A 16,749-nucleotide genomic window follows, 5' to 3' on the forward strand; every position below is an offset into this window, starting at 1 on the left:
TTCTTTATATACGTTTTACAAGGAATCGAGGTAACTCGACCTTACCTTGTTATTCCAGAGGGCCCTTCAATTGTAATTAAACAAACAAATAAATGTATGAAGATATTACATATTTATACAAAGGCTCTATCCTTACATCTGTATTGGCGAAATGCATCTCTCTTTTTTCATACACACATCACACACACAAAGAAACAAACAAACAAACAAACAAACACACACACACACAAGCACACATACATACATACATACATATATATATATATATATATATATATATATATATATATATATATATATATACCAGAATTTGTTTGCAGAAGGTAGAAAAATGTCATTTTAGTTATAGGAATGCTTTTCACTCATAATAAATAATAAGTAAACAGTACAACTCAAAGTACGAGAAACTAATTAAAAAATAATACAAGTAATTCATAATGATGAAAATTAAAATGATCATACACATGTATAACAACATGAGATAATTGTTGTTTAAGCTCATCAATGAAAGGCTGTCCCTAGTTAAAAATTTTTGCTCGTCGATATTTCTTTTGTTGTATGGAATTTTGTTTAAAAATTTTGCTAAGAAATTTTTGAGAGAATAAAAGTGTTGTTTACAAATATTTGTTTTGAAATGTTTGATTGCATAACTTTTCTAGTCAATACAATTTGTTGTTCAAACACCCCGTATTTAGATAGGATATTTAATCCATAATCATTTTGGGTTAAAAGTATTGCGTATAATTTTTGTTTGCATAAAATTTTTGCTTTCTTAAAAAATGTTTTTAATTGTTCTTTCGACAAAACTTATTTGTATCTAAATTTTCATTTTATTTTTTTTCAAAAGTAACTAAAACGAAACTTGTTTGCATCCAAATTTTTATTTTAATTTTTAAACCAAATTAATTTATAAAATGCTTACAACTTTTGGCTATGAAAAAAGTTTTTCGTGTATTTTTTTTCTTTTCAAAAGCAGTTTATCGTTTCAGAATTTTAGTCATTAATTTTTTGTTTATATAAAAAATCGTTTAAGATTTTGTTTTCGAAAACAATAAAACTATTAATCTATAGCAAGAACATCATTTTGTGAATGTGGTTAACCAATCATATTCCGTCAAAAATAATCTTCCACCAATGATTTCAGACTATGAATTGTTGCGCTAAACTCTCAGGTTTAAAGTGTTGTATATCAATTTGTTTTCATACTTACCACTACACCTATAATGTTCCAACTCCAAAATTTTTATAAGTGGTTAACTCGTAGTTCGCGCTGTCAGCATTTCCAAGTATAAACATAAGTCTGAGATTACACCAACATATCAAGAATATGTACATGTTTAAATTCATAACTTTTAAGAACTTGAAATTTGCAAACGTGACATTGGATCACATGTATCAGAGTACAAGAAGATATGAGGGCTCGTACTATCTTTCATAAAGTTTATTCTTGAGTTTGAAAAGAAGTACCTTAGTCCAGGACCCAGACCATGATAATGTATAAAACATCATGTAATGTGATTTGAGCTTGGAAAAGAGTCTCCTATAATGCCAATCACTAAACTTAGGGATAGGTGCTTTAGATCAGGTTAAACTTAATTTCCTGATAAACTTATAGACTTACGCATTCCCAGAAAACTTCAACTAAAAAGTTTAAAACCAAGAAAATCACCCTTTCAAAATCATACGGTATATTAGCAAGTGCAGTTCCAAAATTTTTGTAGAGCATCTTAGACCAGATACATGAGGAACACTTAACTTTTGAAATATGAAAAAATACCTCTTAATGCTTCAAAACCAAGAAAAAGTTTCCTTAAATTCATACCTAACATAACTCGATTCCTATCGTTGATAGGGTACTTTCAAGCAGGTCCATAATCATTATGAACTTGATGTAGCTCTTATAGCTTATCATAAAACAACATCTAAAATAGTTGAAACCAAGAGAAAAGATGAAATTTTCGAGTTTAATGTCTCGCTATTATGATCTTTAGGCTAATGGAGATGGATAAGGCAAATGAATGATGATAGAATTGATAGAATGAGATTGTGGGAGGAAATGGGAGCACACCGAGAAAACTAACGAACAGGACGTTGTCCATTACCAACCCACTTGACCGGGAATCGAACCACGGACAACGCATAAGAGATAAGCACTCTACCACTGACCTACCGTGCTACCTCGGTTACAACTAAGAAAAGCACTAGCAGGTCCATAATCATTATGAACTTGATGTAGCTCTTATAGCTTATCATAAAACAACATCTAAAATAGTTGAAACCAAGAGAAAAGATGAAATTTTCGAGTTTAATGTCTCGCTATTATGATCTTTAGGCTAATGGAGATGGATAAGGCAAATGAATGATGATAGAATTGATAGAATGAGATTATGGGAGGAAATGGGAGCACACCGAGAAAACTAACGAACAGGACGTTGTCCATTACCAACCCACTTGATCGGGAATCGAACCACGGACAACGCATAAGAGGTAAGCACTCTACCACTGACCTACCGTGCTACCTCGGTTGCAACTAAGAAAAGCACTTAATACTAAAATTACATTTACTAAATTTGATTCTTAAATTTTAGTAGATGGAAGCATGGACCAACTGACACTTATTTTTCAAAAATACTCATGGGACTTACACGTTCACAACATCCAAGGTATCATAAACCTATTTATTGTTATACAATAATAAAACGTACTTTGTACGTATCGTTGGCGTATACTTGATTTCATCATTTTCTTAGGAGAGGGGTACCTTGGTCTGTGTATATGTTGTGGACACTTAACTTTCATATACAGTTAAGGACCTACAGATTTGTACCATCCAATGTGTCATTCATTACATTTTTATTACCATGATAAATTCTACGTTGTGTGTACTGTGAAAACCTATTAACAATGTATATCAAAACAAATTTGAAAAGTTTTACGTTAAGATGATTAACCAAGGGGATAAGTCTTACGACGATTTGAAAGTTATGTTCACCGAATTCGGTTCCTAAACGTGTTTCACTTGTGATACCAAGTGTAAGTACTATTCTAGATTTTCTGACAAATAAACAAACAAGTTACATACATATACATGATATGCGCGTTCCTCGGACACTACTTGGCTAGAAGATGCATCTCCAATGTGTGTGAGCTTCGTTCGAGTTCCGATTTTGGCACATTTAGACATTTATATGGTTCTTCAGTGTTCTTATTTCTGTTTCTGAACATTATTCCCACTTTCTTTCATTGTTTGCATTTACATTTATCTTGAAATAACATTTTGCATAGTAAGAAACTAGTGATACTAGTGATAGGGCTTGTAATCGGATAACCTAGTTGCCAGTCATATACGTTACCCCTTGCTTCACGCTAAACAGTAACATCATTTCTTTCCTTAGACACTTGTCTTGTCACGTTCCGTACGATATTGCGATATCGTCATTTATTTACCTGTTCCTAACGCTGAAACATGACCTCAGAAGTTAAAGGTCATTATATATTTTCATCTTCTCTTTACCTCTATCACCACCTTTTGCTGGCCACGGGTGCGGTTTTAGACCACCCGATTTTATTTTGTATATTAATAACATATAAAATAATCGCATTTCTATAATTTCAAATACGATAGTTTATTTGTACTGGTATTGAAATAAATATATGTAATAATCTTTGAAGTATATTGACTGAAGTAAAGAACATTTTAGAGCCACCAGAAATGTATCGGAATGATGATAAGCGGACAGATGGAATTATCTTGACACCTTGGAAAAGGGGCCAGTGTCTTGTATGGAATGTAACATGTGTAGATACTTTTGCCCCATCTTACTTAACGTCAACTAGTGAAGAAGCGGAAGTACAGCAGTGACAGTGTGTATGTGGAAACATTCTAAATATTCAAAACTTAAAGAAAATCACATTTTTATTGCGTTTGCCACGGAAACAATGGGTGTTTTTAACAAAGAAGCCAGAAATTTTTTTGAAGGAATTCGGATCAAATTTAATTAACAAGTCAGAAGATTCTAGAAGCGGTTATTTTTGACACAAAGGATAGATCTAGCCATACAAAGAGGCAACGCAATTAGCATATTAAACTCCTTCCCATCTTCAGTCAAGCTAGATAAAATTTTTCATCTAAAATAAACATTTTTGAATGTTAAAATATTCAAACAAATAATATGACAGTAATAGTTTATAGGAAACTAAATGCATCCCATCGAAATCACAATAACTCGACATGCCAAAATAAAATTCAGAGTTGTTGTAGATTTTGTAAAAAAATGAACTAATGTATTGTAGAAATAGTGTTATAAATAATACTGAATAGTAATTGAATTATTGTTTTGCAGGTTGTGGGAAAAATCGTTTTGGATTTGACTGCAAAGGTCTCTGTTCATTAACGAGATTTGGATGTAAAGGCATGTACTTGTGCACGAACACGCATGGATGTATCTGTGGACCAGGAATCGATGGAGAATTATGCCATAAAGGTACAGTAAAACCAAGTTAAATATATCAAAGATATTAACAAACACGCATGTGCCCTATTCAGCAAATTGTAAAAAAAAAAAAAAAAAAAAAATAGTTGCATTTTAAAAATGATAATAATTGCTGATTAACTTTGTGTAATAATAACATTAAATGAATTTTTTCACTGGCTTTGAGAAAATTTAGTGTCATTTAGTATTCTGTATAATACAAGTATTATTAATGTTCATATAATACAAGTATTTACAATAATAATTTATTTTTGAATTTCAGATTGTCCAAATGGCAAATACGGTTGCAATTGCAGAGGAACATGTGGACATTGCGCAAACTCTACATGTGATAAGTACACAGGCATTTGTGTTCGTGGATGTCAACCTGGATATTATCCACCATTGTGCCAGGAACGTAAGAATGTTTTTTGTTTGCTTTATGAATGTTATAAGTATTATTCATTTAATGATAAGCCCTGTCAAAAGTCTTTCATATCATCTTTTTTTGGCTTTATTAAGTAAAAACCAAATCCCAAGCAAAAGTTGCAAATTAGAAACTGATGTTGGTAGATTTTAGTCGACGTTGGAGTATATAAGTAGATCGAAGTAATATTCTAAAACACTTCATTAACATTCACTTTGCACTCGTTATGTGTTCCATCTTAACCAGTTTTCTTCAAGACATTAAGACAAAATAAGTCAACTTGTCAATTAATAGTGGCTCTGGTCGAGATTGCTTTCAAGTAAGGATGCTTATATAGGAAGCTGAAAAGAATTTAATTTGGAAGGTATGAGTTGCGTTGAACTGCAATATTCTTCATTACAAATATAATAATGACATACGCAACTATAAAAATGTTGGCACGTAGTGAGTGCGAAAAGAATTGAACTTGAAATTTCAAGATATTACACGTTTCATGATCCCTACATATCGAAAGTTATTTTTGGATGTTTGTCAACCTGTTCGTATCGATGGGGCTTTGTGATCTCTGGTGATAGATAGTAAGGGTTAACTTTCTCTCTCTGCATAGATTCGAAACATTATAATACGATTAATTACACCAAACTATGCAGTAAGAACTTGATATTTCTAGTTGAATGTTACTGAGCCCAGAGATGTGGTTCTTGTTGAAAATTTAACAACCTAAAAGGGAAACAGTCACAAATGTATTCGGGAAAGTTTAGAAGAGCTTTGATCATAATCGTTAATAGTTGTTGCACTCAAGTCTTTGAACCGCTGTACGCTATAGGTTAAACAACTTTATGGTATTTAAATTGAAGTAATGCTGTTTATAGGTTGCAATTAAATCATCACAGGACGCTAGCGACATTTGTTAGCATCAGCCATGGACACCCCTACCATGTAAATGTTGAAGAGGAAGATTAGACTAAAGAATGCTTCTAGAGCCTAACTAAATCGTGAGGTGAATTAAGAGCTAGCGAGATCCGGTTTCTACATCTACCACAACAATTAATCAATTGTGTTCTATCACCGGTACCGGTAGGTCGCTTGCTACATATTTAGAAGTTTACATCTACCATATTCCTGACGGAGTTTCACCTTGATGTACGAATTATACCGTTAATTTTATATTTATAAGTTCCTTGTTTTTCTTCCACCGTTCCTTTTACCACATCACTCAAAGTACTATTTCTTCTCCAACTATATATGTTTAATTATTTCACATTATGTTCCTTTATCCCTATTCTAAATACCTTTTTTTATAATTTATCGTTCCAATCAGATGTCTCCATTCTCTTCAGTATCCAAATTCCCGAGAACTCAGGTACAATATTTTTTTTCATCGTTTCGAAATGTCCACGTTTCGGTTCTCGTGGCTCGGCATCCACAATGCAATATTCTACGTATATTCTCTTGGATTTTATTACAAGTTACTTAAAACCTATAGATTAATGTTCCCACTACAAAAAACTTTCACACTATTATCAAGTAGTTAATCAGCTACAAAAGATATATTGTGATAATATTGAATTTCCTATACAATTAAAAGATATACAAAAGTTTGAAAAAAGTAGTAACATTTCCATTAATGTTAATTACTATGATTAAAAATACATGTATCCACTTCAAAGCACAAAGTTTATGCAAGAAAACCATGTTGATTTATTATATATAAAAGATAATCATTTTTGTTGGATAAAAGATTTATCTAGAATAATAAGAAGACAAATAACAAAATACATTGAGAAACTATATGTTGTAAAAGATGTTTGACAAGACATTTTAAAAGGGAAAAACGGTTGCAAGAACATGAATTAAATTGTAAATAGCATAAAGCTATCAGAATACAACTTCCTAAACATTATTATACTTAATTAGAATTTCAAAACTTTAATCGATTTTTAAGAGTTCTATTTGCAATATATGCCGATTTTGAATGTTTGTTATGCAAAATGGAAGTAGAGTACAATTGTTCTAAAATTACAAAATATCAAAAACATATCCCAATGAGTTTCTGCTATTACATTAACTATTCAAATGGAGATTGTAAAAGTTCAGAAACATATATTGGTCTAGATGTTGTAAAAGTATTAAAATGTTACATGAAGAAGCAATAGAAATAAAGAAAATATATGATGAAGAACTTAAAATGAATCAATTTTCTAAAGAAGAAATAGAAATTTATAACAGTTCAAATACTTGTCATATATGTAAGAGCAGTTTGAATTACAATTTAACAATCATAAATTAACATGTTAAAGAAACAATACATTAAAATTAACATATTAAAGAAAGTTGAGAGGTGCGGCTCATAGCTATTCTAATTTAAATTGTAGAAAGCCTAATTTTGTTCCAGTATTTATTCACAACTTGAGCATCATGATACTTTTTATTTATTAAAGAACTTGCGTATAATACAAATAAGACAAAATTAATAGCAGACAATGAAGAAAAATATATAACATACTCGAAATATGTAAATATTGGTAGAAAGAGTGGAATTCCCATAAGATTTCTAGTCTTATTTAGATTTCAATCGAAAAGTTTACCAAAATTAGCATCTAATCTTACAAAATAACAATATAGATAAAACATCAAAGTATTTTTAAATGATCTATTAGATTTAGCAATTAAGAAAAGTGTGTACCCATATGTTTATATAGATTCAATTGAAAAATTAAAAGAAACACAACTACATCCAAAAGAAAAGTTCTTTAATTAATTTTCAAATCTCACTTAAGTGACAAGGACTATGAATATGAAAACAAAAGTTTGGAAATAATTTGCTACCGAAAACCTTGCAGAATATATGGAACTTTATAATAAAACCGACGTATTATTTCTAGCAGATGTTTTTGATAATTTTAGAGATGTGTGTTTGAAACCGTAGATCATACCTGGTATTATCGAGCACCTGACTTATCATGAGACTCAATACCACAAATTACTAAAATTAAACTAGAAAAGTTAACTGATTATGATAAGGTATTAATGATAGAAAAGGCATGAGAGATGGAATATCTAAATGTGGTAAAATGTATCTAAAAGCAAATAAATTCATGTATTACTTTAACAAAGATGAGTGTAACGTATCTAGATGGAAATACTTGTATCAGTGGGCTATGAGTGAAACCTTTTAAAGACCTTAAATGGATTAATTCTTACATAGATAAAATGAATATTCCGGATGATTCTGAAATTCGTTACATTAGAAGTCGATTTCGAATATCCAAAGCACTTACATAACATACACTCAGATTTATCATTAGCTCCAGAAAACATAAATTCTCCAAAATCAAAACAATCAAAGCTATTAACAACACTTTATGAGAAAAAAAGAAATGTTATCCATTATAGAAACTTAAAACTATATATGCCACTCGGAATGACATTAAAGATGTACAGAGTATCAGGGTTTAAACAATCAGATTGGTTAACGAAATGTAACTAACTAACCCTATGGCCTATGGAACTTGGAAGTTGAATGCCGCGTTTACAAAAGCTCTCAATTGACTTCTGTCCTTAACCTACTGGATCCAGTTTCTACTTTGTATTCCTATTCCCGCAATATCCGTCTTAATATTGTTCTCCCATCTTCCCCTAGGTCTCCCTAATGGTCGTTTTCTGATTGGATTTAAAGTTAAAATTTGAAAATGTTTCTACTTTCTTCCATTCTCGCTACATGATCTGCCCACCTGAGCTTCCTAGACTTGAGACCCTAACCATGTTTGGTAAGCGGTATAGATTATGTAATTCCTTGTTATGTATTTCCCGATATTTCCCATTCCCGTTCCTGTTTGGTCCGAATATTCGTCTCAGGATCTTGTTCTGAAAGTCGGTCTCCGTTCTTCTCTCAAAGTAAACGACTAACGTACGTTTCGCAACCATACAACAAAACAGGCATGGTTATCATTTTATATATTTTAAGTTTCAAAATCCTCGATAGAATTCGCGACGAGAAAAGTTTTTGAAATGAATAGTAACACGAATTCCGTGCTTTTAGTCAACATTTAATTTTTTTCGTAACTACAGTTTTGCTCTGTTATCTTGATCCTAGATATTTAAAAGTACTTACTTTGTCAAAAGTATTATTTTATATCTTTACGCGCCATAATTTGCAGTATTACGATCCCGGTGAACTTTCATGTATTTATCTTTCTTTGAATTTACTTCCAAACCCATCTCCCTCCAAGCGTTCAATAAGACCCCTGCATTTCCTTCTGCTGTTCTCCTACCATCCCCATTATACAGTATTTACACCATCAGCATACGCCATAGCCTGGTGACTACCATTCAGCTGTAAGTCCTGGTTGCTGTCTTTGATTTTTCTCAAAGCGTACAGCAAAACCAAGTTGAATCATAATGGCGACAACGTATCTCCTTGTTTCAGGTCGTTCTCTATGTGAAAGCTCGTGGACAAACAAGAGTTTTTCTACTCGGGCTTTACTTTGGAATTCATTTAAACAAAAATCTTAATTGATATAACTAACTTCTTTTGGTATTGGGAATTCTTTAAGAATGTACCATGTTTCCCACCTAACCGAGTCATAGGCCTTTCTAGAATCAATAAATAATTAATGTAAATAATTAATAATTGATATATTGTATTCCCATATCTTTTCGAGTACTTGTCCAATGGTAAATATATGGTCTATCGTTGATTGATTTCGATTAAATTCACATCGATAATGTCCAATAATTTTGTCTGTGTATGGGGTCAATCTTGCTAATAGGTTGATTGAGAGGATTTTATAGGAAGTTACAAAAGGGAAGTGCTTAAGAAAAGATAATTACTATAATAAGTTTTATCTCCTTATAGATATTGGAGCAATGATTGGAACAATGATTGATTCTTTCATCTCTTGTGGCAATTCCTCATTGTTTCAGATAAGGGAAATGAGTTTCTGTATCTGTTGCACAACTTTCCCTCTCCAGTTGAAAGTAACTCAGCCGGAATTTCGTCTACACCCCGAGATCTCTATTTCTTTATAGTGATTTCCACCAATATCTTTATAGTGATTTATAGTGAGAATCTGTTCGATACTTTAATCTGGGATACCTTTCTCATCTGCCTCTCCTCTAATTTCTTTAAATTAAACCTCTTTGTTTTCAGATGTTGAATATTTCTTTCCTCCAACGATAATCTCTCTCTTATTATTGCTGCTACCAGGTAGTGATCAGTGTCACAGATTCTTTGAATGACCGAACATCAATTATGTTAGACTATCTTCTTCTATCTATCAAACCATCATCAATGTGATTATGTTTTCCCATCTGGTGAGATCCAAGTATATTTATAAACGTCGCGATATGGAAATTTTCAGTTTGTTCAGTTGGTCCTGGAATATACCTTTCTGCTGTGTGCATTTTCCTTTCTCCATAGGCAATTAGTTTTAGGCTGCGTGTTAAGTAAATTGTCAAGGAAATCTTCCCATTTATTCAAGATGCTATCTGTATCAGTGAGAACTGTTCCGTCAGCTTTCTTTAATATATAAGCGCGAGGTTGATAGCCTTTCTTAAATTCGTTGATGCCCTTATATATGTCCCGAACGCTTTTGTGTTTACTATTATCTTCTAGTTAATTAACTTTAGCTTTCAAAAATCGCATTTCTTTGTTCTAAATGTTTTGAAAGTTTCCCGCCTGATGCAAACGAAATTTTGTGGGTTATATTATTTGAATGTTGTAGCCTAAGCCGTTCTGTCTGTTTTCTCTTCTCCGCTAGTTTAGTGTAGTCCTGGTCGAACCATGGTTTGTTCCTACGTATTTCAGTATGTCCCATTTTTTCTTTTGCTAATATTTTAATGCTATTCTTAATTTCAATCCAAGTATTCTCAACACTAGTACATTCTAAACTTTCTAAAATCGAGAATCTGTTCGATACTTCAATCTGGTATTTCTTTCTCACCTGCCCCCCCCCCCCTCTAATTTCTTTAAATTAAACCTCTCCGTTTTCAGATGTTGAATATTTCTTTCCTCTAACGATAATCTCTCTCGTATTACTAGCTTCTCTGAACGACCGAACATCAATTATGCTAGACTGTCCTCTTCTATCTATCAAACCGTGATCAATATGATTGTTTTCCCATCTGGTGAGGTCCAAGTATATTTATGAACGTCGCAATATGAGAATTTTGTACTCTTTACGATAAAGCTTTTGCATGTTGCGAAGTTCACGAATTTAACACCATTGTCATTACTTTCCTTGTGAAGACTTTTATTTTCCATAATCGGTTTGAAAATATCCTCTCTTCCTGCCTTTGTATTGAAATCTCCTTAATAGGATTTTCATATGATATTGCAGGAGTTGGTCAAATATCAATTCTACGTGTTTGTAGAAACTGTCTTATTATCCTCATCGTTACTCTGTTGGGACGTATATTTAAAACAATAATATCACACCTCCGATCCTTAAGAGTAATAAAAAAAGTCTTTCATTAAGAAATTCAGCTCGTTTAAGTGGTGCATTATTAGTTAGTGAACGAAAAACGTTGTTCCTAGTTGGCTAGTTTTATTTCCTTCCCCGTAAAAGAACACAAAATTTCCGGCCTGTGCTGCTTCTTTGCTTCCCATCTAACTTCCTGAACTTCTACTAGGTCCATCCTATATTAGGATGTGAGAACAATATCTAAGAATGATTTTGAAGAAGACTTTTGTAAACTCGTGAATAATTCTTTGTTCGGTAAAACTATGGGAAACATTAGAAAGAGACCATATATTACACCATGTATTACCTCAGAATGTGATCTTAGAAAGTAGAGAAATTAATACCCAAAACAAACTTTGATTATAGAACAATACTCGCTAAAGCTCGCTGGGGGCTCCGCCCCCAGGCCCCCGGTCAGGCCTTTGCCATGAGGTGTCATGTTCTAGAAAACTATTCCTTCAGGAATTCACTTCCCTTTACAGCAGACACCTGTTACCAACACATACTTCAATTCAACCGGTATTATTCCTTCCATGTAACTTTGAAAAGCAAACACACAATTTGTTAGAAAGAACTCTATTACTACTTCTACTCTGGCAATCATGTGCATGGTTTATTATGTACACTTTGCGCACACCTATACATGTTAGAGACAATAACAGAATTTATTTTCTCAAACATAAACAGCGGACACTGTCTTCCAATAGCCTACCTATTAAACCTTGCATTTTGCGAAAACACTCACTGTTTACAAATGTGATTTTTGCAACCTTTCAAATATTTATTCGTAGCATTTTTTAATATTATGTTTTGCAGTGTAATTTAGTACAATGTAATATAATAGTGTCCTTGTAGTTAATTCTACATATTACCTGCAGGAAAAGTAATTCATATCTGTGATATAAGGGTGGGAAAATATTTCAGTCTTCCGGCACATTTATTCTTGTATTTACAATGAAGTCTACAATTTACTAGATAATTTACAAATATGAATATTGTTGGAGATTGTTTAAACTTTTTTCATAGCATTTGAGTGAACACTACTTTTGTACTATAATGTAGTACAGTGGATTATAATGGAAACCTTGGGCATAGTTGTACATATTACCTCAGCAAGATTTCATGAAAAGTTTCATATATACTGCACAAATTCTTGCAGTCTCCCTGTATATTTATTCATGTATTTTCAATGAAGACTACAAATAGGGCATATTTGTAGGTGATTTACAAATATGATTATTGTTGGAGGCTTTTTATACATTTGTTGGTATCATTTGAGAAAACACTATTTTGCACTGTAATATAGAAAAGTCCCTTATAAAAGAACCCTTCGGCATAGTAGTACATATTACCTGCAGCAAGACTTTTTGAAATATTTCATATTTACTGGATAATTTCTTGCAGTCTAATTGTATCTCTCGTCTTGTATTTTTATGAAGACTAAATTTGTTCGTAATTTACAAATATGAATTTTGTTAAGGCTTTTTAAACATTAGTTCATAACATTTGATTGAACACCAGTTTTTGCACAGTAACGTAGTACACTGTATTACAATGCTGTCCTTTGGTACAAAAGTAATTATTGGGCAGCAGGACTTGTTGAAATGATTATTTATACTAGACAATTACATATAGTCTTCCTGTATCTTTACTCTTATATTTTCAATGAAGACGTTTATTTACTAGGTAATTTAAAATATGAATATTATTGGAGGCCTTTAAAAAAATTGTTTATAGCAACTTAAACAACACCACTTTCTACACTGTAGTAAAACATTGTACTAGAATCGTGTATTTCAAATTTCTTATTACAATCAAATGACAAGAGATCATTTCCTTAATCATCCTAAAAAAACACATATATAACACGATTACTATTCCGATTTTAGAGGTGTAATTCCACGGACGCGGGCCCGCTACGTACCAGTACTATGTGAGCAGTAAGTAGGAAATCCAAATTCTAAGGATTTGAGTAGTGTAGGGGAACGACGTGAGCCTACTGTGCAAAAGACCTGGGTTCGATCCCCAACAAGTTTTTCTCTCACTTTTTCTTCCTTTGAAAGTTTATTTTTATAGCATAGGTGATTGAAAATAAGCTTGACTTTATTATATACGGCATTTCATTCCAACCGGACCCGCAACTAAAACTATTAAATCGAAAGGGGCACTTTTCCACGTATATTATATATTAAAATTATGTACGCTGCCGACGAGACAATTTTCAAAGGTGCCCATTTGCGTGTGTGTGTGTGCGTGTATGAGCGTGTGTGCGCAGTTGCGTACGCAGGAATCTATTTCGGGAATGGCCAAACTCAATATCAGTGTATTTTATATTGAAATTCTTAAACTTGTCCCAAAAATTAGGCTAAATTTACTCAAAAGTTGGAATTTCGGTGGTGGTCCGGACCCCCAGGACCCACCCCCTGCGTACGTCCCTGTGTGTGTGTGTATTTCCTTAAAATTAATATTTTATACTTTCCATTTGTGGTATTCACTTGAAATTTGGTATACGCATGTATCTTAACGAGGAACATAAAAGGGGAGAGAGATATTTTGCTATCGTTTCCGGTTTGAAGCAGACACTGTTGTCGCGAGACAAAATGTATTGTTGTCTTGTATGGACACTATATCGTGAAAATGATGCCCAATGTTTCTTTCAGACTCTTTTTGCGGGACACTGCCTCCTCAGAGCGCCCCTGGCGAGATCAAAATAATACGTTTATAATACAATAGGAAATAGAACGTTATCAGCAGTGCCACCGGGGTAGTACTCCCCCCCCGAACATTGCTTCCGATAGAGACACTGCTTATGCTCCATTTCCAAAGCTACATATGTTTGATTTTAAATACTTCAGTATCGTCCCGAAACTTTACACGAACATACTGCCTAGTTTCGAGACCATCTCAACAGTTAGCGTATAAATATATCCTTTCCGTCTGTCTGTAATAACGAAAATATTTTGTTCACGCAATGCCAACAGAAACTATTTGGTATAATGAAGCAACGTGATAAGAAAAAAATGCAAGATAAAACATGGTCTGCGGAGATTCGAACCCAGACCTGCTACTCAGAAAGCAGACACTTTACCGCGGATCTAACTTACTACGTTGAATTCTGTTTGTTCTATTCTACTCAATATACCACATAAGAGGCCAAATGAAGGCAATTCAAAAATATGGCAATTTTGAATTCAAGATGGCGGCTTCTCCAATGATTTGTTTCTTCGCTTAAACTGAACTACGTCCTTAATAACATAGCGAAACCTGGCTTACCTACCAAGAGCACAACTTACAATTTTCATGGTTACAAATTTTTGAGCCGCCATTTTGAATCGAAGATGACGACTTTTCCAACATGTCGGATTTTTCCCCTCACATGAGCTGTACTCTACACACTTGAACGCAATTTCGTGATTTCACCATATCTACAAGTTGTGTAGAATTAGACGCCCTCTTATAACATTCCTAGCACTTTCTGACACCGAACATGACTATTTCTTTCAAGTTTAAGGGCGGATTCGCAAACTACGCATCAGAATAAACATCACCTCGAAATTTCAACATCCTAGATACAGCCATTGCAAATTTCACATTTCTTCGATTTGCGCCGCGAAACGAAAACGAATTTTAATGCTCTTTTTTCTATCATAAACTATGTTCCTAGCTTCACTGCCTGACAAAATATGACGTTTCTATGGTGTGCGGAACTACTCTAAAAACCAGCATTTCGAAACGACGAAAAATTTCGACACTTCATTTACATGGAAAATGTCGCCTTTTTCGGGATATCGGAATTTTCCCATTACTCACATCCCATGACGAACAAGTATGCAAAATTTGGTGTTTGTATGTTTTGTGGAAGTATGCAAACAATTAAGTGTGTTTCCGACTTTAGAGGTATATAATTCCACGGACGCGGGCCAGCTACGTACCAGTACTATGTGAGCAGTAAGTAGGAAATCCAAATTCTAAGGATTTGAGTAGTGTAGGGGAACGACGTGAGCCTACTGTGCAAAAGACCTGGGTTCGATCCCCAACAAGTTTTTCTCTCACTTTTTCTTTCTTTGAAAGTTTATTTTTATAGCATAGGTGATTGAAAATAAGCTTGACTTTATTATATACGGCATTTCATTCCAACCGGACCCGCAACTAAAACTATTAAATCGAAAGGGGCACTTTTCCACGTAAATTATATATTAAAATTATGTACGCTGCCCACGAGACAATTTTCAAAGGTGCCCATTTGTGTGTGTGTGTGTGTGCGTGTATGAGCGTGTGTGCGCAGTTGCGTACGCAGGAATTTATTTCGGGAATGGCCAAACTCAATATTAGTGTATTTTATATTGAAATTCCTAAACTTGTCGCAAAAATTTGGCTAAATTTACTCAAAATTTGGAATTTCGGTGGTGGTCCGGACCCCCAGGACCCACCCCCTGCGTACGTCCCTGTGTGTGTGTGTATTTCCTTAAAATTAATATTTTATACTTTCCATTTGTGGTATTCACTTGAAATTTGGTATACGCATGTATCTTAACGAGGAACATAAAAGGGGAGAGTGATATTTTGCAATCGTTTCCGGTTTGAAGCAGACACTGTTGTCGCGAGACAAAATGTATTGTTGTCTTGTATGGACACTATATCGTGAAAATGATGCCCAATGTTTCTTTCAGACTCTTTTTGGGGGACACTGCCTCCTCAGAGCGCCCTGGCGAAATCAAAATAATACGTTTATAATACTATAACAAATAGAATGTTATCAGCAGTGCCCCCAGGGTAATACTTCCCCCCCCCCCCGAACATTGCTTCCGATAGAGACACTGCTGATGCTCAATTTCCAAAGCTACATATGTTTGATTTTAAATACTTCAGTATCGTCTCGAAACTTTACACGAACATACTGCCTAGTTTCGAGACCATCTCAACAGTTAGCGTATAAATATATCCTTTCCGTCTGTCTGTAATAACGAAAATATTTTGTTCACGCAATGCCAACTGAAACTATTTGGTAAAATGAAGCAACGTGATAAGGAAAAAATGCAAGATACAACATGATCTGCGGGGATTCGAACCCAGACCTGCTACTCAGAAAGCAGACACTTTACCGCGGATCTAACTTACTACGTTGAATTCTGTTTGTTCTATTCTACTCAATATACCACATAAGAGGCCAAATGAAGGCAATTCAAAAATATGGCAATTTTGAATTCAAGATGGCGACTTTTCCAATGATTTGTTTCTTCACTTAAACTGAACTACGTCCTTAATAACATAGCGAAACCTGGCTTACCTACCAAGAGCACAACTTACAATTTTCATGGTTACAAATTTTTGAGCCGCCATTTTGAATCGAAGATGACGACTTTTCCAACATGTCGGATTTTTCCCC

General features: G+C 33.6%; 1 protein-coding gene across 1 annotated transcript in view; it reads left to right on the forward strand.

Annotated features, from left to right (window-relative positions):
* The window catches only part of LOC145673196 (uncharacterized), a 401,214-nt gene that overhangs the window by 304,865 nt on the left and 79,600 nt on the right, over positions 1-16,749 (forward strand). The window contains exons 12-13 of the mRNA XM_081742667.1: positions 4,344-4,484; positions 4,756-4,890. Of these exons, the coding sequence (XP_081598793.1) occupies positions 4,344-4,484; positions 4,756-4,890 (276 nt within the window). The remainder of the gene's footprint in view (positions 1-4,343; positions 4,485-4,755; positions 4,891-16,749) is intronic.

Source organism: Thermobia domestica, chromosome 16 (genome assembly GCF_964235325.1).
Source record: "Thermobia domestica chromosome 16, izTheDome1.hap1.1, whole genome shotgun sequence".
NCBI classification, from domain to species: domain Eukaryota; kingdom Metazoa; phylum Arthropoda; class Insecta; order Zygentoma; family Lepismatidae; genus Thermobia; species Thermobia domestica.